The sequence below is a fragment of the Eulemur rufifrons genome, chromosome 21, assembly GCF_041146395.1.
Source record: "Eulemur rufifrons isolate Redbay chromosome 21, OSU_ERuf_1, whole genome shotgun sequence".
Taxonomy (NCBI): Eukaryota; Metazoa; Chordata; class Mammalia; order Primates; family Lemuridae; genus Eulemur; species Eulemur rufifrons.
Genome location: NC_091003.1, coordinates 16868384 through 16892500, shown reverse-complemented (window position 1 = coordinate 16892500; position 24117 = coordinate 16868384). Strand labels below are relative to the sequence as shown.

Sequence of the window (24117 nt, the reverse complement as noted above, 5' to 3'; positions counted from 1 at the left end):
ACAAGGAAGTCCCCACGGAGTAAGCGGGCCGCCCCCTCTGGTGTGCTCTCCGGCCGGCTGTGGAGTCGGGGGATCCGGACTCGCATTTCGGCCCTGCCACTCATTAGCTCCCCTTGAGCCTCAGTTTCCTCCTCGGCAAAAAGAGGTGAACTAGAGGGTCTCTCTCATTGGGTGGTGGTCATAAGGGTGGAATGAGATAAGACAGGCCGAGCCCATAGTGAGTGTCCAGTTAGTGGCGCTGCCGTTGATCAGGAAGTCTCTGTCACCTCGTAGGGCTGATACTCCAAGGACCAATGAAATCTAACCAATGAGCGATGATTGATGACTCTGTGTTCAGGTCTCCCACAGCGGCCCTAGAGTCAAGGTGGGCATCCTTGGCACCAGTTTACAGCTCAGAAAGAGAGGCTCAGAGAGGTAAAAGTAGTTGCCTAAGGTCACCCAGCTTCTGCTTGGCAAGCTAGGATTAGAACCAGCTGACTTTAGCGCCCCCTTGTGGAACAGTCTATGAGCCTTGTATTAAGTGTCCCCTTCTCCTAGGCTACGCCAACGAGGTGGGGGAGGCTTTCCGCTCCCTGGTGCCGGCGGCTGTGGTGTGGCTGAGCTATGGTGTCGCCAGCTCCTACGTGCTGGCAGATGCCATTGACAAAGGCAAGAAGGCAGGAGAGGTAAGTGTCCCCCACGCCCGGCGGACTCCTCACGTGGTTCAGTCCTCTGCCTGGCATGTGATAAAATCCCCATGGGACAGTGCTCTCCTCACTGCCTTGCCTGGTGCAGTCCCTACTTAAGTCCTGTTTGTAGGATAGTGCACCCTCACCCCCATGTCCCCACCCCTAGACCTGGATGTGGCAGTCTATACCCCAGTCCTGGGCATGGACAAGTCCACCCCCAGCCCTGAATGTGGTACAGTCCAGAGCCCCCTCTACCCCAGCGCTCCCCTACTGGCCACTTGCCTCTCTCTGGTCGATCCTCATACCCCTTGTCACAGGATTTCCTGCCTCTGGCCCAGCTGGATTAAGTGTCTTTGTGCCCACCAGGTGCCAAGCCCCGAAGCAGGCCGCAGCACCAGGGTGACCGTGGCTGTGGTGGACACCTTTGTGTGGCAGGCTCTGGCCTCTGTGGCCATCCCAGGCTTCACCATCAACCGTGTGTGTGCCGCCTCTCTTTATGTCCTGGGCACGGCCACTCGCTGGCCTCTGGCTGTCCGCAAGTGGACCACCACTGCCATTGGGCTGTTGGCCATCCCCATCATTATCCACCCCATTGACAGGTAAGTGCCCTCCTGGCTTCAGGGCTCATCCACCCTGCAGGTGGAGTTGGGCTCTGAGAGGTATGGGGCATGCCCGCTTTGTACAGGACAATGGCAGGCTGGCATCCAGAGCTCCTGACATAGAAAAGACAGTCTGTGCCCTTATCATATGATCTGGCAGGTATTTTGACAGTAAAGGAAAAGAGGTGCCCTGAGGGTGTGGGACACAGGACAAAGAAATTCCAAGAAAGAAAGCCTAGTGTTCCTAAACAACCAGAGGCAGGAAGAAGCAGGTGCACCCTGGAGGGGATGGGTTTGGGAAGGTGTTGGTGACAGAAGCCTAACTCAGACTAAATGGGTAAATAAAATAGGAATAAAATTCCACAGTTGTGTTCCTTTGAGGCATGGCTGGATCTAGGTAGCTAATGATGTCATTAGGGCTCTGGGTCACCCATCCTGCTTCCCTTCTTCCCACCCTAGTCCTTGTTGGCTTTACCAACTTTTCTCTTGTGGGAGCAGATGGCCCCCAGCAGCTCCCAGCTTCCATCCCACCAGCTTAGCAAGCCCCCTCAGAAGCTTTTTAATGGTGACAACAAAAATCCCAAGGAAGGTTTTCATTGGTCCATCCCAGACTGGTGCCCACCCCTCAGCCAGTTTCTCATTTCTGATTGGCCAGGCTTGGGTCATGTGCCTGTTTTAGAACTAGAGGTGGGGTCAACCCAACCAGACCAACATGGAATATGAGGAATCTGTCTCCAGGGGAACATAACTGATCCTGAGGCCCCAAGCAAGTCCTTTACTCTCTTTGTGCCTCGGTTTCCCCAACTGAATAAGGAAGAGGAAGATGTCTGCCATTCTGGGGGTTTCATTCTGGCTTTTCCAAGTAGCTCAAGGTGGGAGGAGTGGGTGAAGGGTGACTGTCCCCCTGGGTGGCATGTGTATCCTGCATCTAGGGGTCCTTTTCCCTAGCCCTGGCCTCCTGCCTCCTATTCCCTCATTGCCACCCCTTGGCCACCTGCTCACCACCCTCACCCTCCCTGCAGGTCAGTGGACTTCCTCCTGGACTCCAGCCTGCGCAAGCTCTACCCATCGGTGGGGAAGCCCAGCTCCTCCTGATCGTGCAATGGCCTCCTGCTCTCGCCAACTGCCCGTTCCTGCCAGGAGATGTGGATTCCTGGCTCCCCAACTCCAAGACCCTGGCACCTGAGTTTGAGCCGGATGAACGCTTAGAAGCAAATACCTCAAGGAGCAGTGGCTGCAGCGAGTCCCAGACAGGCAGGACCTGAACCCCGATGGCTTCCCTGGAATCCATGATACTGGACGGAGTGGACTCTGGGTGGGCCTGGCCCTGTCTTTCGACAGGAAAGTCACATCCCCCCATGGAGGGTGAGGAGACTGAGGCCCAGAGAGGGCAAGGAGCATGCCCAGGGTCGCTCGGCAAGCTGGGCCCCCAGAGCCACCCCACGGCAGCGCAGCTGGACGAGGAGCAGACACTCAGGGAGAAACGCAGGAGTGCAGTCGCCGGGACACCTCAGGGCACATTCTCTGGCCAGCCCATCCCTGGTGCCCTGGCCAGAGGTCCCTCCCCTGCACCCAATAAATCCTCAAGAAGTTGAGTTTTGTCTCCTTTTCTGTTGGGGATAAGCAGGGATGCGGTGGTGCGGAGCAGGGCAGGGCTGACTTCTGCCGTGTGTCATTCAGAGTGGCCTCCCTGCCCACCAGTGCTCACCTGCAGGTGCCCGGGGTTCCACCATTGGTGCCACCAGCCCCCTTTGGGGTAGGCATTGCCCTCTTTCTGCAAGCCCCCTAAAGCAGCGACCCCTGTGGGAGGGGAGTGTTGGCAGATGCCACCTAAGCCTGAAGATGCCCGAGAGGGTGATGACAGCCCCCATATGAGTATCACATGAGACACCCCCCAGGAAGGGACTTAGGAGGCTGGGGAGAAGAAAGTGACTAGGAGGCTGCCCCCCACCTCCACCCCAAGAGGAGGGAATGACTTCCCTGAGCTGCTGGGCCTGGAGTGCTAAAGGGGCTGTTTCCCCCAGGTCCTGGGTCAGTCCCTTTTTGGCAGCGACAGTTCAAAGGGGTAGCGAGGTGGGGCACAGGGCTGAAGCAGACCTGGGTCCTCTCCTTGGCCCTGCCCCAAGCCACAGGTCAGGTCCAGCCCAGACCCTGCCCCCTTCCCCTGCAGCCCAGGTGCAGCTGGGTGGGCCAACCCTGCCCTGCTGGGACCGCCTGCACCTGGGCTGGGACTTAAAGGGGCGACAGGGCCAGGTGGGGGTGCTGCTGGCGGGACAGGATGGGGGCTCTGGGGTGGTGGCTTCAGATCTGGGGGTATCTACAGTTGCAGGGTAAGTCTGAATGGCCTCTCCTGGAGCTAGGGGTCCCTGAGGTGTGGGGTGGGCTTTTCTCTGCCACCCTTCTTCCCCCACACTGTCAAGGTCCCTTTCTCAGGGTCCTGCCACTCCGTCCCAGGTCCAAGCACTCTTCCTTCTCTAGCCCAGCCCCTGCCTGGGCTGGCACCCCACATCCTTTAGCCCAGCGCTCTCCCAGCCCGCCCCCTCCCCCTTACCTCACAGTCACAGCCCGACTGGGCCACATCCTCTCTTGCATGCCGGTGACTTCTGCTTTGTTCACTCTCCACCTTCCACCCGCCATGTGCTCCCTAAAGCCAGGAGCTGCCCAGGCCAGTGCTCATGGGCGCAGCCTAAGCTGTCAGCCCTGCCCCTGCCTGTCTCCCCACCCAACCCGTGCCTCTGCCCCTCCCCATCTCCCACAAGACACCGCTGCTCCCCAGCTGCAAATCCTCTTCCTCTTGGCCAGCTCTAAGCATCCTTCAGAACCAGCGCCAAGGCCCCTTCTGTTGCTGCCCCCTTGCTGTGCCCTACTCTGGGCCCCTTCTGCCCTTGGTGGCCCTGTCTTGTAAGGAACTACTAGGGTGTAAGTTTTAGATGCCTGGCACATAGTAGGTGCGCACCTGAGGGGCTTTCAGGCATTCCGAGGCCAGGCTGGTGGGGATGAGGTCTGGGGACATCCTGTCTGTAGGGGGTGAGACCTGCTCCTGCTCCATTCTGGAGATGCAGGCTTCCGTGCCTCCCGCCTTCCAGCCCATGACCCTCTACACAGTCTGAGGCAGAGCTGACTCACAGGCTGTGTGACCTTGGCCAAGTTACCTAGCCTCTCTGAGCCTTGGTTTCCTCGCCGTACAATTCTCTTTAATGACCCGAACCTGGTGCGAGGATTAGAGGAGAAATGGCTCACAAAGCATGCGGTCGAGGTGGGGCTCGCAGTGAGCGCTCGCAAATATCGGCCATTATTATCATAGCAAAGACATCCACTGCGAGGGCATGTGGACAGAATTATCTTGCCCTGCGGTACCTCCCTCATGCGCTCAGCCCTCCCTTGGACAGGCGTCATTAAGTGACACCCACAGAGAACAGGGATGGAGCCCGGCACGCTAGGCATTGCATCCTGTGATCTCCATGACAACCCTGTGCGTAGCTGCCACCCTTATCACCTTCCTACAGATGAGACAATTCAGTGCACTGTGCAGTCAGCCATCATCAGCGTTAACTCTTATCGCCTTAGGAAATCTGACATGAGTGAAGAGGACTTTGAAGCCTTTTCTAAAATCAGGAGGCGTTGCAGACAGGTGGTGACGAGGGAGGTGTCACAGGTAGGGGAATGTGGAAGTATTTGGCCCCGGGCCTAGCTCACCTGTGCCCTAAGCTCACCTGTGGACTCCAGGTGAGGCTTGTCCCTTCCTGAGCCTTCTCTGGGCCAATTTAAGGAGGCCTGTGGGTGGGGGGCAATGCTTCTTTTCGCTGTGGCCACCCTGGGGACTTCTGCTAGTTGTTCCAGTCTTGCTGCTTGCTGACGGCCACCGTGTAAGTGTCCCCTTCCTCAGAGGAACTCTGTGGGGGGGAAACTGTTAGCTCCAGGATCTCCCCCCTTCTCTGCTTGGAAGGAGGACAATGTCCCTCCCAGCCCCTGCCAAAGACCCAGAGCCCAGGCCTGTGTTCTTCTGCTAAGAGGGGGCCAGGGCAGCAAGGTGACACCGTGGTGCTGCTGAGAGTCAAGAAGCTGCCAGTGTCATGGTTTAAACGTGAGTGCAGGGGCTGGGGGGCAGCCTAGGCCCTAACAGGACTGGCCTCTCCTCTGGCTATGGCTGTCCAGGTTCATGGACAGTCATTCTTGGTCCTGTCCCCCTGCCCTTTGTTGTCCCAGCCACACCCTTGCTTCCCCGGGCACTCCTGGCTTTTCTTTCTCTGCCTCCGTGAACAACCCTAGCTGTCCCGCACAGCCTGCCCCGCACCTCTGGGCAGTCCTGGGGTGCTCCCTGGCCCCTCCTCCCCAGCCTTTTGCAGGACACTAAAGGACTTGCTGGGGGCCACGCTGGCCTTCACCAGGGTCACTTTGCTGCTGCTGCTGTCCTGCTGCCCCTGAGGAAGGTGCTCAAGGTCTCTCAGCCATGCTGCCCTCTCTGCAGCTTGGGGAGCACCCTGGGGTGACCCCCGCCAGCCCAGAGGGCCAGGAGATGGTGCTGGAACCTTGGGCAGCAGAGAGACCCTCCTCTTCCGAGGAGATCGGTGGGACGTCCCAGTCTACTGTGGGGGCAGCGGCCCCTTCAGAAGACATATACTTACACCAGTTTTCTATTTTTCTAGTGGGCTTGTCTCGCCTTAACTTTCTGGGGCACTTGGGCACTTGTGTTTGTGCCTACTATGTGTTTGGGGAAAACTTGACCTCTTAACTCTGTGACAAGAATGTGGACTCTCTGATGAGGCCGCTGTGGTGGGGGGTCCCAGGGAAGGAGTAAGATGCAGGGCGGGGTCTAATTAGTGCCAGCATAGAGTTGCCCACAGGTCACCCTGGCCTGAGCTCTGCATGGTAGGGGGCTGGGCCTTTTGGTTTCAGCTGCCAAATTTGACCCCGCTTACGGGAAACAGCCCATAGCTACCATCTTTGGCCCCCCTAAGGGCAGTGGGGGTGAAGAGGTGGGGGCAGACAGCCTTAGCTCCAGTCCTATTTCTGCCACCTGTGGGCCAAAGAACAAGGCCAGTGCATTTGGGAGCTTAGGTTCCCCATCTATAAAGAGGAGATAAGGTCCTGTGCCCACAAGTGTTTGCAGGAAAGTGCTTGCAGCTGCTGAGCGCTTACTTGAGTGGCCTCAGAGTCAGACCTCATGGTCCACCCACGTGTGAGCTGGGCCCTCAGCTCGTCAGTTTCCAAGGAGCCCCTCATGGCACCAGCCAAGTCCTTTGCTTCCCACCCATCCCCATTCCCTGGTGTGATCTGGCGCCTCCTGGCGAGAACTGTGCCACAGCCTGGGGCTCAAGCCAGCGTCTCTGTGTCCCTGAATTGGAGCAGAAAGTTGGGAAGGAAACTATGGAGTCCCAGCCTTTCCCCAAGTCACCCAGGGTCGTGGTGGGTGTCAGAGGGCTTCACAGATTCCATGTGAGCAGTGGACAGGAATGCCAGGCTTAGAGGCACAAGCCCTGCCTCACTATGTGTGAGTTGCCTTGGACGAGATGCTTAAGAATGGTGGGTCTCCATGGCTCCAGCTGCCCCAGGGGCCCATCACCTCCTCTACCCACAAACAGGGATTAGAGATAGTGACAGCCAGGCCACTTCTACTGAAAGATCTAGAATAAACAAGTCTCACCTTTTCTCCTCCTTTGTAAGAGTGGGGTCTCAGAAGGTGATGTTATAGGTCAATTAAGGGCAATGCTTTTTTTTTTTTTTTTAACATCTCACTATCATTTACATTGTGGTTTTGAGGAGCAATGTCTTCGGAGTAAACAAACAAACAAAACAAAACCCCCCCAAACTCCTACGTCCTGGATCTGCCACCTAAGCTGTATGATGTTGGGTGAATGGCTTCACCTCTGTCAGCCCCAGTTTCTTTATCTGTAAAATAGCCATGGTAAGTGGCCTTGGGTTCGGCATGGGAACGAAATGAACTAAGCTCATAAAGCACTTGGCATGGTTTTTGGTACATGAAGAGCACTCATCAAATGATAGCTGTGATTTTTTTTTTTTATTATGCCAGCAGCATCCACAGCCAAATGTGACTTCCTTTGCTTCCAGGAAAATCCCTTCAATTACTTAAAACATAAGCGGTGAGCTCCAAGGGAAGGGGGTGCGGGTGGGGGTGATAGAGGCGGCAACCTGAGCACTATGAGTCAGACGAAGCCAGGTGTGGGCATCTCCTGTCAGAGGCACGTGGTCTTTGTGGCTGGGGCCCCCAAGAGGCAGCCAGTGCCAGAAATCTGGGGGCTGGACCACCTGGGGATCCGAGAGAGAGTCCATCCCCGCCATGCCTCTGCCCCTGTCCAGGGTGCTGAAATCCACCCCACGCTGGCTGCTGCTCCTCACGCATGCCCATGGATCACCTGCTCCCTACCTTCTGGTCCTCCAGCTCCACAAGTATACACTAAGCATCAACTATATAGGGAGTGGAAGTAAAAAGGATTTAGATATGTCTCCAACCCAAGCTGCTCGCAGCTCATAGGGAAGGAATTCAAGCACATGCAAAAGCCTTAGGTTAGGTGAGGACCAAGGCTGAGGGATTCATTTTCCTATTTCTTGAGTTTCAGTGACATTCACCTCTTGTCTTTACCCTTGGTTCTTTCTCTTCTGCAACTTTTCTACCCTCCAAGCCTGTGCCTCTCATGCCTTTCCTGATCTGACCACAGTGGATTAGTCTTCCCCAGGCAGCTATTTCTGTACTTGCTAACATCACAGAGACAGGGCTAATGATCAGTTTTGGTGGGGAGAGAGAGTAGGATGTATAGAGAGAAAGCAGAGGGTCAGGGGTCTCAGAGAAGTGAGGGAACCACCTAGACAGGGGTGAGCTCCTTGTCATATTTCTGCATGCCCTCATCCGGGAGCAGCACCTCCACTGTGAAGCTGACCTTCTTGGCATGGACGAAGCTATAGGTGTTGTCGAAGCGCAGGACATCTGGTGGACAGATGGAAAGATGGACAGTTGGGCCTGGCTTCCCACTCTCTGTGTCCCTGTCCCAGCCACCGAGGAGGACGGGCTTGTGTTCCCACCAGCTTTTTTTTTTGCCAAGCTGGGCCAAGTTCCCACCACACCTTTTCCCTTCCCCCATAGGAACCGCCACCTGCCACCCCTGAGCGGGCCTGTAAACAGACACCGACCTCCTCCTGGCATGTGCCCAGGTCTGGCTTTAGTGGTGCCAACTGGCAATGGGAACAATGGCCATCACATCCCATTGTTCCCACACCTGGACACTCACGTGAAGGTGGGTGAAGGGGGATGGCTGGGGACATCAGAGGCCTCCCAGCCTCCCTGGATGATGTGGGGTCCTGGGCCAGGCCTGCTGCACAACCTTTCCCTCCTCACAACCACCCCAAGAGGCAGGAGTTGTCACCCCTAGTTCACAGGTGAGGGAACCAAGGGTCCTTCCTGGATTGGTCAGACTTTGCCCAGGGTCATGCAGCTACCCCTGGCGCCACACTCAGCTTTGGGGCTCTGCACAGTTGACTGGCTTCTCAGAGCCCCAGTTCCCTCATGGGGAAAGCTACACCTGCTCCATCGTCCTTTGCCTGTGTCCTGCGGCCCAAGTGCCCTCAACCCCTCTGGGGCCTGTGTGTCTCTTGCTCTTGGCACACAGTAGGTTTTCACGACTGTGGACTCAGTGAGCAACTTTGTGAATGAATGGCCCTAATCTAGGCTGTGTGTCTCTGGATGGGGGGTTGTCACTGCCCCTCTGTTTCCTTCCCCAAACTGTGGGACAGGTGGCTCCAGCCTTCCAGAGCCAGGGCCCAGCCGGGGCAGACTTACAGACACCAGCTTCAGAGCAGGTGAGGCTCCCGTCCTCGGGCACCATGTGGGCATTGTAGCGCTGGCTGGGCAGCACCTCCGTCATCTCCCCTGCCCGCTGCCGCTCCCCCATCTTGGTCTTCAGGAAAACCCCAAAGCCGATGTCCCCACCATCAGATGAGAACTGCCACCTGTGACAGGGAGAAGGGATGGGTTGCTGCTCAGCTTGAAGGGTCCCCCAGAGGTTAGGGCCCAGCCAAGGGTGGGACAGTGGCCTGTCCCTACCTGAGGACACAGCCTGGAAACAGGATCTCGTATTCCACTTGGTGTGAGGAGCCTCGGTTGATCTGCACCGAGTGTTCGTACTGCGTCTTCACCTGGTCCCGCACATACATGGACTTGGGGATCTCTCCACCGTAGTTGATCTGCGGACATTGGATGGGATGGGTTTGCCCTCCTCTCCAGGCCACCGTCTACATTTCTCCTGCCCAAGACACTTTCTTCATCTCCCGGAAGTGTCCTGCTCTTCCTGTTCCCATCCCTGCCCCCCTTCAAGCTGTCTTTGACCATCCAGGTTAGGCCAGGGCTTCCTTTGGAGTGTCCCCTTCCAACACCTCCCCCAGGTCAACATTCCGTCATTTCTTCTTTGCCTTTACAGCTACTGAGAGCTCACAGGGTGTCTCTACAAATATTTGCAGAATGAATGAGTGAGTGGGTAGGAAGGGAACCCAGCTTGACTCTCTAACCTGCCCTGTCCTGGGGAGGCCTCTTCATACCTTGGTTAAACATTTGGGGTTCCCATCTGGGTCAGTCAGGGTTCCACCAAACTGGGCAGGCAGTTCCTCAGGACTGATGAGTTTCAGCAAACCTTCCTTCCAGTTACCTGGGAGCAGGGGGATTGAAGGGTGGTTGTCAAGCCTGGACCAATCAGCCCACCAGGGTGACCTGAACATGGGGAGAAGCCCTATAGGAGCTAGGCTGCCCAGGCCAACTCCCCAGCCTCCCAGATCTCAGGCTATAGGAAGTGTCTTTCTCAGTATCGTGTTGCTGTGGAAATACGTTTCCCCCTGGCTGACAGGTTTGCATGATCTTGAAGTTCCCCTAGTTAGGAGTAGTAAAGTAAGAGTTGTCTAATTGTCTCAAGAAGTCTTGAAAGCCGAATGAGGTTAAGGACTTTGTTGGGGTCACCCAGTGAGTAAGTGGCATACCCCACTCAGACCTCTTGGTGGAGGATGGACAGCACTGGGCCTTTGGAGGGACTGTCCCCACTCCCCCTGCTTAATCACCATGACCGTGATGCGTACAACTATTCTTCATGCCTTAGGCACAGCTCTAAGAGTTCTGTATCCTGGCTGTCACCACTGCCTCAGCCCTGTGGCTAATCCAGGCCACATGGCCTGGGTTACATGGCCATGGGAGACTCCTTATCTCCAGTAGGATAAAGGTGAAGACCACGATGCCCAGCACATCAGGGTCAAATGTGCAGAACCTTGTGGGGCACCTGGTAGGGCAGAGGCCTTGGACTTGGGGCCTGGACTGTGGTGTAACTCACACTGCTCCAGGTTTTGGTGGGCTATGGGCCTAGGCTGGGCACAGTGGCTCACGCCTGTAATCCTAGCACTCTGGGAGGCTGAGGCAGAAGGATCGTTTGAGCTCAGGAGTTCAAGACCAGCCGGAGCAAGAGCAAGACCCCATCTCTACTAAAAAAATAGAAAGAAATTATCTGGACAACTAAAAATATATATAGGAAAAAAAAAATTAGCCGGGCATGGTGGTGTGTGTCTGTAGTCCCAGCTACTCGGGAGGCTGAGGCAGAAGGATTGCTTGAGCCCAGGAGTTTGAGGTTGCTGTGAGCTAGACTGATGCCACGGCATTCTAGCCTGGCAACAGAGTGAGACTCTGTCTCAAAAAAAAAAAAAAAAAAAAAAAAAGAGGCATGGGCCTGGGCCCCTCAAACCAGGCTACCTCGTAATCCACCAAGCTCCCCATCCCAGTGGAATTGTGTAGAGGCCAGAGGCTAGGGTATCAGGAAGGGAGAGAAGGTAAGGATTTGTAAAACAGCACCCCGCCCCCCTCCCCAGATCCTCAATTCTCCTGACTCTGTGATCTGACTAATCTGCTTGGGAGAAATTTTCCACAAAGCCCAGGGTCATTGGTTTGGGTTTAAGAACTATTTCCTTTCTCTCTCTCTTTCTCTCACTCTGTCACTTTTAAATTCAACTATTTTTCCTACTTATAAAATTAATACCCATTATTGTACAAAGTTTAGAAACTATAGAAAAATACAAATAATGAAAGGGAAAAAACCATGTGATTTCTCACCATCAATAAATTAATATTTGTTGTATTTCCTTCCAGAAGTATATAATTGTTTTTATAAAAATGAGATTATACTGTCCATAGCCCTTTATAATCTACTTTTTTCTTACTTAGTGACATCTTCCCATGATATTAAATATTCACTCACAGCACCATTTTTTCATGGCTGCCCATAATTCATCAAATGGTCGCACCATTAGTCACTTATCCAGTCCCTTCCTATTGGACCTCCTTTCTCTGATTCGTGGCTACTCTTCCTATTCTTCCTCCTCATCCTGCTCAGCCCAGGTTACCTTTAGAAGCACTGGGGTTGTAAGTGTTGAGAGGAAACTGAGGCCCATAGACCAGAAGTTGACCAGCACCCAAAGTGAAACCGACAAGGCAGTAGGTGTGTAGCTCTTATTCCCCAAAGGGCTTTCGCAGGGAATGAGGCGTAGGTAACTGATAGACTCTAAGGTAAGACCCACCTCACTTTCAGAAAGAAGGAGCCTCCCATTCTAGGTGATGTGTGGAGTTTTGGGGTGGGCGATGGGCCAATCTGACTTCAAAGATCATGTAGGGAATGAAGCTGGAATTACTTACTTCCCAACACTACTATTTTCCTGCGAGTGTCCTCACTCAGGAATGGTTTCATGAGGTTGTAGCCCACGGGGAACAGTTTGGTGGCTGGAGAGATACAAGTAAGGACAATGGGAAGAAAAGAATGTCATCAGGCCATTCCCCATAATGGTTATAGCCAATGATCTAGAGGAATCATGAATAATCCTGGCCAGTTCCAATGCTCTGCACCCAACAAAACGTCCAACCAAGTCAGCCAGCCCAAAGCTAGCCAACTAACCAATCATACAATTAATTATCCAATCCGTCAACCACCCATCCACCCAACAAATCAGCCAGCCAGATAAACTTTTAATCAGCCACCCATTCAGTCAACCAATAACCAGAGAATCTACCAAATAGCCAACCAACTAGTCAACAAGCCAGTCAACCTGCCAACAAATAATCAACTACTTCAGTTTACCTTCTAGCCAGCCAATCTACTGAATAAATAGTGAATCACCAAACAAGTCAGCCAGACAGCAAACCAATTAGCCATCTGAACAGCCAGACAACCACCCAACCATTGCCCTCTCCAGCCAGCCAACCATCCAAATAACCAGCCAGCCAACCAACCACGATTCAGCCAAACAACAAACCAACCAGACAACTGACCAACCTGCCAACCAGCCACCCAATCAGTCAACAAAGCCAACAACTAGCCAACCAACCAGCCAGCCAACTGTCCAACCAACCACTAGTCAGTTAACTAGCCAGGCAACCAACAGGCCAGTCAATTGGACAACCAACCAAGCAACCAATGAGCCAACCATAAAACATGCATCTGTCCTTCCATCTAACCACCATCCACCCAAACAACAACCACCCAAATACCTACTGAGCACCTACCATAGCCCCAGGCCCATGAGGGATGCAACACAAGTGAAGAATCAGAGCCCCTGGATGAACATATATAGAGGACCCCAGAAGGCATCAAACAGGAAAGGAATTACTGGGCTGTACCGGCAGCCAGTGCCAGAGGCAGTCTGAGGAGGTAGAGACCATCATGGCAGGAGAAATGAGGGGGGATTCCCAGAAGAACTGGGTGGGAGCTGCCTCTTCTTTTGTGAGACCAACCATAGAAGTTACCATTTATTGAGAACTTACTCTGTGCCAAGAGCTCTAAGTGATTTGCATGCAGCCAAGCAACCAACCTGTCTCCCAGCAACCTTGGGACATAGGCACTGTTAAGATCCTCGGAGGAAAGATGAGGAAACTGAGGCATGGGTAAGTGAGGTCACTTGCCACACACCTTTTATGATGAGCATGAACTTCAGGGTCTCTGGGTAATTCTCTTCAAGGAGGCCAAAGAACTGTGCAAACAAGAAAGACCCCATCAGAGCCCACACCTCTTCTTTTCCTACCTCCACCTCCTTTGCAATCCCCTGTCTGGAGGTTACAGAGGCTGTGCAGGGTTTTTTATCTTGCTGTCACCTCCACTGTCCCCTGGAGGAGACCGTCTCACCTCAAACTATTATAACCACATCCTAATAATAAATACATAGTAATCATTTTAGAGTAAATGTTATAGTAATGATAGTATAATAGTAATGACTACTGTTTATTAAATGTTAACTATTTGCCAAGCAGTGTGTATACACTTCACACCACAACTCTTTGAAGTAGCCCTACATCACTAGTCCCATGTTGTAGGTGAGGAAATTAAAGCATGGAGAGGTGAAGTGACTTGCCCAAGTCACAGAGCCAGGGGGGACAGGCCTGGGAAGGGTTTGGCAGAAGCTGGCTCCAGTGGTCTCAGCATAGTGTTGTTCTATGTGGGATCTTCTAGGAAATATATTAAGGCCCTTTGGGTCCTGAGTCACAGTAATGGGGCCCAAGGAATTGTTTTTGCTAAATCTTGGATCCAAGTGAGCAGCAGCGTCACAGCAGGCCAAGCTGGTCCTCAAAGCAAGGGACAGGTGCCCATGAGCCTTCTTCTTACCTCCTGGTACACTTCCACCAGAGGTTTCCAGAAGTGCTTCAGTCCCAGGCCCTCACAGTCAAATATCATCACGATGGTCTCAATCTTCTTCCCCAGCTGCAAGGATGAGAGCAAGGAGTGTTTCCAGGGTTCAGGGAGCAGGCTTGGGAGAAGGTGAGCCAAGTACATGACCCCTCAGGGCTCCTTCCAGCCCCCATCCCTGTCTGTCCATAGAGAAGCAAGTGGAAAAAACAGTGGGTGCATTTCCCCATCCATCCAGCTATTCATTCATTTAATCATTCATCCATCCATCCAAGCATCCACCCCTTCATCCATCCATCTATTCATCCATATAACCATCCATTAATCTATCCATACATCCATCCACCCACTCATCCATCTATCTACCCATCCATTCATCCATTCATCCAGCCACTCATTTCTCCACCCATCCATCTACCTCCTTATACATCAGTATATGGTGCAGTGGCATGATCATTGCTCACTGTAACCTTGAATTCCTAGGCTCAAGCAATCCTCCTGCTTCAGCCTCCCATGTAGCTGGGACTACATGCATACGCCACCATGCCCAGCTAATTTTTTCTGTTTTTAGTTGCCCAGCTAATTTTTTTTTCTATTTTTAGTAGAGATGGGGTCTCACTATGTTGCCCAGGCTGGTCTAGAACTCCTGAGCTCAAGCGATCCTCCCACCTCGGCCTCCCAGAGTGCAAGGATCACAGGTGTGAGCCACCATGCCCAGCCAACATTAGCTACCATTGTTGAGAAGTACATATCAGCCCCTGTGTGCTAAGCTACCCACTCGCATCATATCATTTAATCTTTCCAAACATTATTTATTATCACCCCTGTTTTGTAGGTGAGGAAACAGTCTCAGAGAGGTGAGGTGACTTTCCAAGGCCACAGAGCTGGTAAGCAGCAGAGCTGTGTTTGACCCGAGAGCCCTCTGACTGGGGTAGTGATGAGCATAGGTGTGTTCCTGGGACCGTGCACCCCAGCAGCCTCACCTGCCCCCAACCACCGCCCCCCATGGCCTGGGCCTCACCCGCTCTGTCTGCAGGTCACACTCATGCAGGATGCGCTCGCAGTCCCTCATCTTGGTCTTGAGCAGGTCCTGCTTGGTGATGGAGAAGAGCAGCCCCTTGGGGTCAAGTGGCCCAATGATGTCATACCACACAGGGCAGCCATCACGATCATAGCCACACAGGCCCCCAGGCATGTACTTCTGGATCACCTGGGCATGGAAAGATACACAGAACATGGCATTACATGCCTCCCCGGAGATCCCCAGACCAGGCTGGCCTGGGGGGCCCCAGACTATAGACACCATGGTACAAAGAACTGTCCCTCCCCTGTAGGGCAGCGCTATGTCCTAAATGGGAAAACAGGGGTCCTGCAGGGGAGGGCCTTGCTTATAGTGGTAAGTGGCAAAGCCAGGTCTCAGCCAGGCCTGGCTCAAGGTGGGCTCCTTATTCTGCCCCCAACATCTCCCATGGTCATTTCTGTGGCAAGGAGTTGGGTTTAGTGATGGAGAACAAGGATTCTGAAGGTCAACAGATCTGCTTCAAATACACACACTGCTGCATCCCTGCTGTGTCCTTGAGCAAGTGACACCACCTCTCTGAGCCCCATTCTACCTCCCCTTCTGGAAAATGATTTGGATAATCCCTCCCTCTTGGGACTGTTGGCAAAGCACAGTGCCCGGCCCAGAGCTCGTGCCCCACAAATGATGCTGTGACCATGACTCTAAAGACGCCATGTGGCACTGTTCTCATCAGTGCCTTGGGGGCCTCAGTGTCTTTCCCACCCAGACAGGCTGCTTTGAGCAAAGCCCTAGGGGGAGGGGCACAGAGGCACAGGCTAACCACGGTGGTTAAGAGCCCAGATTTGGGAGCCAAACAGGTCTGAGACCAAATCTCAGCCCTTCTTTGGGGCTGTGGGACTGTGGGCAAGTTCCCTAACCTTTTCTGAGCCTCAGTGTCCCTAGCTGTAAAATAGGGACAATAGTACCTACCTCACAGGATCGTGATGATTAAATGAGCTCATGCTGCTAAAGTCTCAACCCAGGTCTGGACCTTGCAAGCCCCCAGGGGCACCTGCAGGCCCAGAAGATTCCACAGGCCCCTCAGACTTACTGCCCTTCACTCATGGTCCCCAGTGGCCCAGAGGCTGCTTGGATGGCATGTCCATGAAGGACTGAGGTGTTTGGGGGGTGTTGGCTCACCTCTGGGGGCTGCCAATCAAGGATGTGGTCAATGTCCATGGTCTTCCGGAACTCCATGTACTGAAAGGGAAATGAGGGTAAGGCCCCACTGGGCTCCCAGCACCCTGAGGGAAGCAAGGGTTGAGGCATGGATTCCCCCTATGAAGCCCCTCCCTGAATCCCCAGAGCAGATGGGCCTCACCTTGCGGAGCATGGTCTCCGATTTCTGCAGATCAAAATTCCGAGCTGTGGGAAGATGGAAGGAAGGCGTGAGGTGGGAAAGAGGCTGCTTTGTCTGCTCCTGGCCAGTGGGAGCTATGGAGGACACTGGGTACCTGGGTAGGACCTTGCTTCCCTGCCCTCTCCCCTCTTCTGGACCTGAACACGGGAAGCAGATTCTGAGAGCCATGGGTCGTTCTGGGGCAGCTGGACCATGCCCCTCTCGCTGCCTCCCAATAACCCCCCTCCCCTGCCTCTGTCCTCACCCCGGAGCCAGCGCAGAAGGAAGTAATCATCAGGGTTGGGCAGGGCAGGCAGCACGTCCTGGACATTTTCTCGGAACTGAGAAGAGAGATACCAGTTAGAGTGGCTCTCTCACATTAAGCCTTGGCCTCCAGACTCAAAGATTGTTGCATCACCTCTCCTTCCATCCCACATGCAGTCTGGCCCACGTTGATGGACTAATGGATGAACAGAAGGAAAGATGGATTATCGAATAGGTGGGTGAATGGACGGAGGATAGATGGGTGGGTAAATGGATAGAAAGAAGAATGGATGGGTGAATCAATAGGTAGGTGGATGGAAAAAAGGAAGAAGAAGTCAATGAATGGATGGATGGATGGATGGATGGTTGCATGGATGGATGGATGGAAGGTTGGATGGATGGATGGAAGGTTGGATGGATGGATGGATGGATGGAAGATTGGATGGATGGATGGATGGATGGATGGAAAGTTGGATGGATGGATGGATGGATGGATGGGTGGTTGGTTGGATGGATGGATGGGTGGATGGATAGATGGTTGGATGGATGGATGGATGGATGAATGGATGGAGAGTGGGAGGATGAATAAGTCTGTGAATGGACAGGAGAGATGGGTGGGTGAATGAAGAGAAATAGGGATGGATAGATAGATGGGAGGGTGGGAAGATGGATGGGTGGATGGAAGGAAGGATAAATGGTTGGGAAGGTGGGTAAGTGGATTGGAGTTTGGATGTATTCTTAGTTCCCTCCATGTGTTAGCCCACCAAAACTTCTGCCCTTTTTCATCCCATCTTCTACAAAAACATGGTTAGTAATTATGTGTTCTCTCCCTTCCTTAACTGTGGGAATGACAACACATCGCTGTCTCCTGGGCTCTTACAGACCAGTCATCTTTCAGGATCCCAGGCAGGGAGGAGGAACAGTTAGAGGGCAGACAAGCAGCATCCTTTAGCTCCCATCTAAGGGGCCTGAGAGGGAGGAAGAGGGGTGCCCATCAGCCAGATAGAACTCTCTGGGTCTGGCTGTGGGATGAGAAAAAGTCAGGCTTGATCCTGGGTAGGCATCACCCACACTATTGCCGGAAAGTGGTACTATTCACTCAACCCCTACCCTGGACAGGGCTGATGTCACTGAGCACTTTGGGACTTGATCCTTTGGGAGGTAACAGCAAAGAGACAATATCAAGGACATGCTGAATCAATGGAGTGGGCAGTGATCTAGTCACTCCTTCCCACCCCCCTCACCCCTCTCCCCCTGGGGCTCCAGGAGGAGGAGCTCTCACCTTGGCCAGGGTCTCTGCCTGCTTGGGGCTCAGGTCTCCAACTCTGCCACTCATGGTGCCGGCTGAGGCTTGAGGAGTAGTGGCCACTATGGGAAGAGGCCAAGCCTAGTTTGTCAGCCCTGGCCCAGCTGGGGCCTTTCACCCCCACTCCTGGGCGTGGCTCTAGGGACCTCCCCCTTGGCTAACTGTTTGCATTGCACATTACATAACTGGGATTAAGTGAGGTCCCGTGCTTGGCTCTGGGACAAGTCTGAGGGACAGGTGGGCACAGGAGGGCATGCCAGAGGTCCCCTGACAGGAGGAAGCAGCCGGTAGGGAAGGAAGCTGGCCCCCTGTGGCCTGGGAGCCGAGGGTGAGTGCCAGGAGAACCCCCTGAGTACTCCAAGTCCTCTAGTGACCATTGCCCTGGAGAAGGGGGCAGCTTTGGAGGAATGAAGACCACTCCTTGTGGGCACCTTAGTCCCTGAGCCTCAGCCTCCCCTTCTCACTAGCGATGAGACCCCACACTTAGAGTTCTCCAAAGGTCACCCCCCTACCCAGCTCTAACAGGGCAGGAGTCTGAGGCTGGGTCAGTCTAGCAAACAGTTACTTCACTTTGTTGAGGGAAGGGGTGGGGGGGCTCACATCCTTCTTTGGTAACCAACATCCACAGTCAAGAAGAGGACAGAAAATGGAACTCAAAGGGTGTCCTTGGAGAAGGTTTGTGTTTTCCATGGGGCTGACGCTTTGTTTCCTGCCATCTTTCAAATCCCCTCCCACGGAGCTGGCCCTGAGGACTCAACATGGAAGAAGGCTGAGCGCCACCCCCCACCCTGCTGTTCTCTCCTCCTGTCACTGGAGTCATGAGGACAATGAGTGGCTTTGTTCAGGGAGTCTTGTCCCCTGGACCTCCAGTTAGGGACAGCACCCCTAGGGAGAGATAGGGCAGGTTGATGGCCTTGGGTGGTGAGGGTGTTTCCTGGGACTTTACACACCTGGTCAGGGAGGGGCATCCACCCGGAAGGACTTAGCAGTTCATCCCTACGTGGGGGTGATGGGGGAAGCCCAGAAGGTTACTCTGTCCTTTGATTTCTGTCATGCATTTGATGTGCCTGCGAGGTCCGGCCCTGCTCTCCACTCTATAAAACCTCCTTTTCAAGATGGCGCCTCTGAGTGTCACTTGCCTTGTTTATAAAATGGGGCTCTCAAGACTTGCCCTGCCCTCCTGGGAAGATCTGATGAGACATAGAGGCTGTCGAGGGCTATGTGTGTCTCAGAAGCTCCAGGAAGGGAGTGACCCCATCATCAGTGATGGTCTATACCAAAACCATGAGCTCAAGACTGCAGCATGACCACGTGGCCACATGTTCTTGGCCTCAAGGGGGTCTTCATGGGATGAAACTACAGCTAGGCTAGCTTTGAACCCAATGGCAGGGCCAGCCTAGAACTCTTCCAGGTCCCCTACCCCTAGTGCATCCTGGGTCCCCAACCCTGGGCTATCAAGGGCCTCTATTTTGGGCCATCTCAGGGGCTCTTTAGACCAGCCGATGCGAGTCAGTACCAGACATCTTCCCGCCTGGCATCTTTCCTGCTCTGGGCTCCTGCTAGAGTTGGAGCCAGAAGGAGAAGGAGGGGCCATCTCTGGCCATTTCCCTCTGTCTGGGGCACCTGCTGTGTGTACTCAGGAGCAGTTAGGTAACTCTCCGCAGGCCAGCCCTGCCCCACCTCACCGCCAGCCTCAATGTCTACAAAGCCCTGGCTGCTGTCTACACCCACTTCCCGCCAGGCTGGTGGCTTCAGAGATCGGGTTCCTCGGCTGCCCTCTCATTAGCCGCTAATCCTGCCCATTTCTCACCAGTCTCTCGTCGCACTCTAATCCCTCCAACGGAGGTGACTCAGTTACTTCTGGGGGCATCAGAAACTGAGCAGGGAGGGCCAGGAGGAGGGGTGGGGGTCCTCCCGGGAGCTATGAGCCTTCAGACACATCCCCAGGCACTTTTCCTGGCCACGAATGTGCAGAGCACCCTACTGTGTGCACCTCTCCTCATTGTCTACAGCAGCATCCAATAGGACTTTCTGTGATGATGGACGTTTTGTGTATCTGGGCTGTCCTATTAGACATATTTGGTAGCCAATAGTCCATGTGAAACATGGTTAGTGTGACTGAGGAACTGAAGCTTTAATTGAATCAAGTTTTGATTAATTCTACTTTAAATTGTCCCATGTGGCTTATAGCTACCATATTGGACAACATAGGTCAACTCCATTTATTGAAGGCTTATTACATGCAGGGCCTCATTCTGAGTTCATTTCTTCATTTAAACCTCAGAACATCACTGTAGGGTAGGTACCATTATACAGATAAGCAAACTGAGGTATGGAGAAGTTAAGTAACTTACCCAGGTTTAAGCCCACGTAATTAGCCACTTTGCTTGCTGTTGCACTGATGGGCTGTCCCACGGTCTCAGATCTAGGTGCTCCTACGCTAATTAGGGAGAGGACCAGGAGAGGATCCAGGCACAGAAGTCACCCTAATGTGACGCAGGTGGCATCTGAGCCAGGCCTTGAAGAAAGGAAGGATTTTAATTAGGTGGGAGTGGAGGAGAGAAAGGGGCATCCCAGGTGGAGAGGATGACCTGGGCAAAGGTGTGGAGGTGGGAGGGCGAGAAACAGGTAGAGTGGGGAGATGTTACAGTAAACAACAGGGATCGGGCACCCGCCTGCGTGGAGCTTACAGTTCGCTGTTTGCTGAGCTGAGAGCTTTACATCATTATCAAACCTTTTGGAAGGAGGTATGGGTGCCCCATTTTACAGCTTAAGAAATGGCAGTTCAGAGCTGGGCATGGTGGAACGCACCTGTAGTCGCAGTTACTCTGGAGGCTGAGACCGGAGGATCACTTGAGGCCAGTACTTGGAGGCTGCGGTGAGCTATAATCGTGCCTGTGAATAGTCACTGCACTCCAGCCTGGGCAACGTAGTGAGACGAAAGAAAGAAAGAAGGAAAGAAGGAAGGGAGGAAAGAAGGAAATAAATAGAAGTTCAGAGAGATCAAGAAACTTTTCTGAGGTCACACAGCCAGTAAATGGGGAGACAGAACTTGAGCCCAAGCCTGTCTGAGTCTGGAACCTGCACTGGAATCATAGCCTGGGCCCGCCTTCCCTTGGAGAGCTTAACGCTGTGCCTGGAACATAGTAAGTGTCTAAATTATCTAAATTATCATTGTGTGGAAGCCTGGATCCAACTCCTTCGGGTTGCAGGGTGTCTTGAGAGCAGGAGGATTCATTTTCTCTGCCTTGAAACAAAGGCAGAAGACCCAGCCCCACCCCTCCCCCCTGCAGAGCACACTGTCTCCAGGCAAAGCTGCCCTGTTGTGTTTAGATCCTCATTTGCTAAGCTCTCAGGGGCCCATGATAACAACCACAGCCTAAACAAACAACCAGGGGCGCCTCACCTTGCAACCCCTCCTTCCAGGCGGTTGCTAGGAAACGTGAAAGAGTTGCTCCTACGGTCCATCCCCAGCACATTTTTGTCCTGCTTCCCCAGGATAGATCCTGCCAGAACAAGTTGGGCAGGTACAGAGGGGACCCCAGCTGTGCAGGAGCCTCACCGTGGGGCCAGCATTGCTGGGAAGAGGTGAGTGTTCAGACCACAGAAATGTGAGGTGGGGGGCCTTACATGCGTGATCCACCGCACCCAGAAATGAAACTGAGGCACACCTCGTCAGAGCCCCGGCACCCTGCGATAGTCCACCTTCCATCCTTTACCCTTGGGTGGTTTCATCATCTTTTTAAATAAATTTTTGTTTGTTTGTTTAAGGGTGATATATATAATTCACATACCGTAAATTCATCTTTTTCTTTTCTTTTCTTTTCTTTTTTTTTTTTTTGAGATAGGGTCTCACTTTTTTGGCCAGGCTGGAGTGCAGTGGCACAATCATTGCTCACCGCAAACTTGAACTCCTGGCCTCAAGTGATCCTCCCACCTCGGCCTCCCAGAGTGCTGGGATTACAGGCGTGAACCCCCATGCCTGGTCCTTCATCATTTTTAATAGAAGGTACTGGGTTTTATTATCTTTTTATGTAAAAAAAAAATCAGTAACAGACAACAGTGTGGGGGGTGGCTGCAGAAGTGGTACTTGCTCCAACATAGCCTGAGGGAAAGGGCACTGGGGGTAGAAGGAGACCCAGGCAGCAGGGACCCTGGGTTTGGGTGGTGACAGGAGCTAATAGCCACTCGGTGCAGCAAGGGAGCCAATGGGGTCAGGAGGACACATGTCCTGCCCAGGCTAAGCCATCTGGGGAGGGAGGGTCTCAAATAACAGGCCCAGCTGGGGCCTCACCAGCCCTCCTTCACCCCCTCCCCTTGCCAGGGAGACAGGGGTCAGCCCATCACAGCTCAGGCTGTGGCTTGTCAAGCCGGTTTAGATCTCCAGAGCAGTGCTGTCCAATAGCTGCAGGTGCTCTCTCTGCACGGATAATACGGTCACCACGAGCCACATGCGGTGACTGAGCCCTGGAAACGTGGTTAGTGCAACTGAGGAATGAACTTTCAACTTCATGTGATTTTAGTCGACTTCAGTGTAACAAACTCTTCCCAGGAATTCAAGGCTGCAGTGACCTATGATGATGCCACTGCACTCCAGCCTGGGCAACAGAATAGGACCCTGTGTCTAAAAAAATAATAACAATTTTTAAAAAAGAAATTGCCTTCTGTTTTTTAAAAAAGTGTGTAAGTCAGTGGTGTTTAGTTTTGCAACCGTCACCACTATCTAATCACAGAACACCTACGTCACCCTCATACCTGTTAGTAGTCATCCTCCATGCCTTGCTTTAGCCCCTGGCAACCACGAATCTACTTTCTATCTGTATATTTGTCCCCATTCTGGACATTTCATATGAACGGAATCATACAGTATGTGGTCTTTTGTGTCTGGCGTCTTTCACTTAGCATGACGTCTTCAAGGTTCAACCATGTTGTAGTGTATGTCAGGGCTTCGTTCCTTTTCACGGCTGCGTAATATTCCATTATACGGCAATGCCGCATTTGGTTTATCTATTCATCCATTGAGGGACATTTGGGTTGTTTCCACTTTTTTGGCTATTATGAATAATACTGCTATGAACATTTTTTTGTACAAGTTTTTGTGGGAACGTACATTTTCAATATTCTTGGTTATATTCTTAGGAGTAGAATTCTATGTTTAACCTTTTAAGGAACTGCCAAACTGTTTTCCAAAGTGGCTGCACTATTTTACCATCCCACTAGCAATGTATGAGGGTTCCAATTTCTTCACATCTTTGCCATTGTTATTTTCCATTTTCTTCCCTCCTTCCTTCCTTCCTCCTTCCTTCCTTTTTTATTACGATAGCCATCCTAGTGACCGTCAAGTGGTAGCTCATTGTGGTTTTCTTTTTTTTTTCTTTTTTTTTTTTTGAGACAGAGTCTCACTCTGTTGCCCAGGCTAGAGTGAGTGCCGTGGCTTCAGCCTAGCTCACAGCAACCTCAAACTCCTGAGCTCAAGGGATCCTCCTGTCTCAGCCTCCCGAGTAGCTGGGACTACAGGCATGCACCACCATGCCCGGCTAATTTTTTCTATATTTATTTTTAGCTGTCCAGATAATTTCTTTCTATTTTTAGTAGAGATGGGGTCTCGCTCTTGCTCAGGCTGGTCTCGAACTCCTGAGCTCAAATGATGCGCCCACTTCGGCCTCCCAGAGTGCTAGGATTACAGGCATGAGCCACCGCGCCTGGCCTCATTGTGGTTTTCAATTGCATTTATCTAATGACTAATCATGTTGCATCTTTTCGTGTGCTTACTGGCCATTTGTGTATCTTCTATGGAGAAAAGTCTATTCAAACTCCAAAAGTGTCTTTACCCATTGTTAAATTGGGCTATTAGTATTTTCACTGATGACTTGTAAGAGTTCTTTATACATTCTGAATATTAATCCCTTAGGTATATTAAATGCCAATGTTTTCTTCTATTCTCTGTGTTGTCTTTTCAGTTTCTTTAGTGTCCTTTGATACACCGAAGTTTTCAATTTTGATGAAGTCCAACTAGCTACTTTTTCTTTTGTTGTTTGGGCTTTGGGTGTCATTCTAAGAAAGCATTGCCAACTTGTCATGAGTCTTCCAGTCCATGAGCATGAGATATCTTTCCATTGATGTATGTCTTCTTTAATTTCTTTCAGCAGTGTTTTTTAGTTTTTAGTGTGCAAGTCTTTTGCAACCTTGGTTAAGTTTACTCCTAAGTATTTTTATTTTTTGATGCTATTG

At 52.5% G+C, this 24117-nt stretch overlaps 2 protein-coding genes across 3 annotated transcripts in view; one reads left to right on the top strand and one right to left on the bottom strand.

Moving 5' to 3' along the window:
• MTFP1 (mitochondrial fission process 1) overlaps positions 1-2421 on the top strand; it is a 2766-nt gene extending 345 nt beyond the window's left edge. The window contains exons 2-4 of the mRNA XM_069497053.1: positions 538-665; positions 1035-1267; positions 2290-2421. Of these exons, the coding sequence (XP_069353154.1) occupies positions 538-665; positions 1035-1267; positions 2290-2362 (434 nt within the window). The 3' untranslated portion in view covers positions 2363-2421. The remainder of the gene's footprint in view (positions 1-537; positions 666-1034; positions 1268-2289) is intronic.
• Positions 2422-7273: 4852 nt separating this feature from the next.
• SEC14L3 (SEC14 like lipid binding 3) lies at positions 7274-17974 on the bottom strand. Of its 2 annotated transcripts, XM_069496849.1 has the most exons (12): positions 17863-17974; positions 16582-16657; positions 16299-16342; positions 16118-16177; positions 14939-15127; positions 13897-13992; positions 13207-13267; positions 11940-12023; positions 9815-9921; positions 9324-9463; positions 9060-9229; positions 7274-8210 (listed from the first exon to the last, which is right to left on the bottom strand). In XM_069496849.1, the coding sequence occupies exons 1-12, from the start codon at positions 17914-17916 to the stop codon at positions 8089-8091; spliced, it is 1203 nt and encodes a 400-aa protein (XP_069352950.1). In that variant the 5' UTR covers positions 17917-17974; the 3' UTR covers positions 7274-8088. The 2 variants fall into 2 exon arrangements, with proteins under 2 accessions (XP_069352950.1, XP_069352951.1); XM_069496850.1 differs by lacking the exons at positions 16118-16177; positions 16582-16657; positions 17863-17974 and having other exon boundaries at positions 8089-8210; positions 16299-16310.
• Between the last annotated feature and the right edge of the window lie 6143 nt (positions 17975-24117).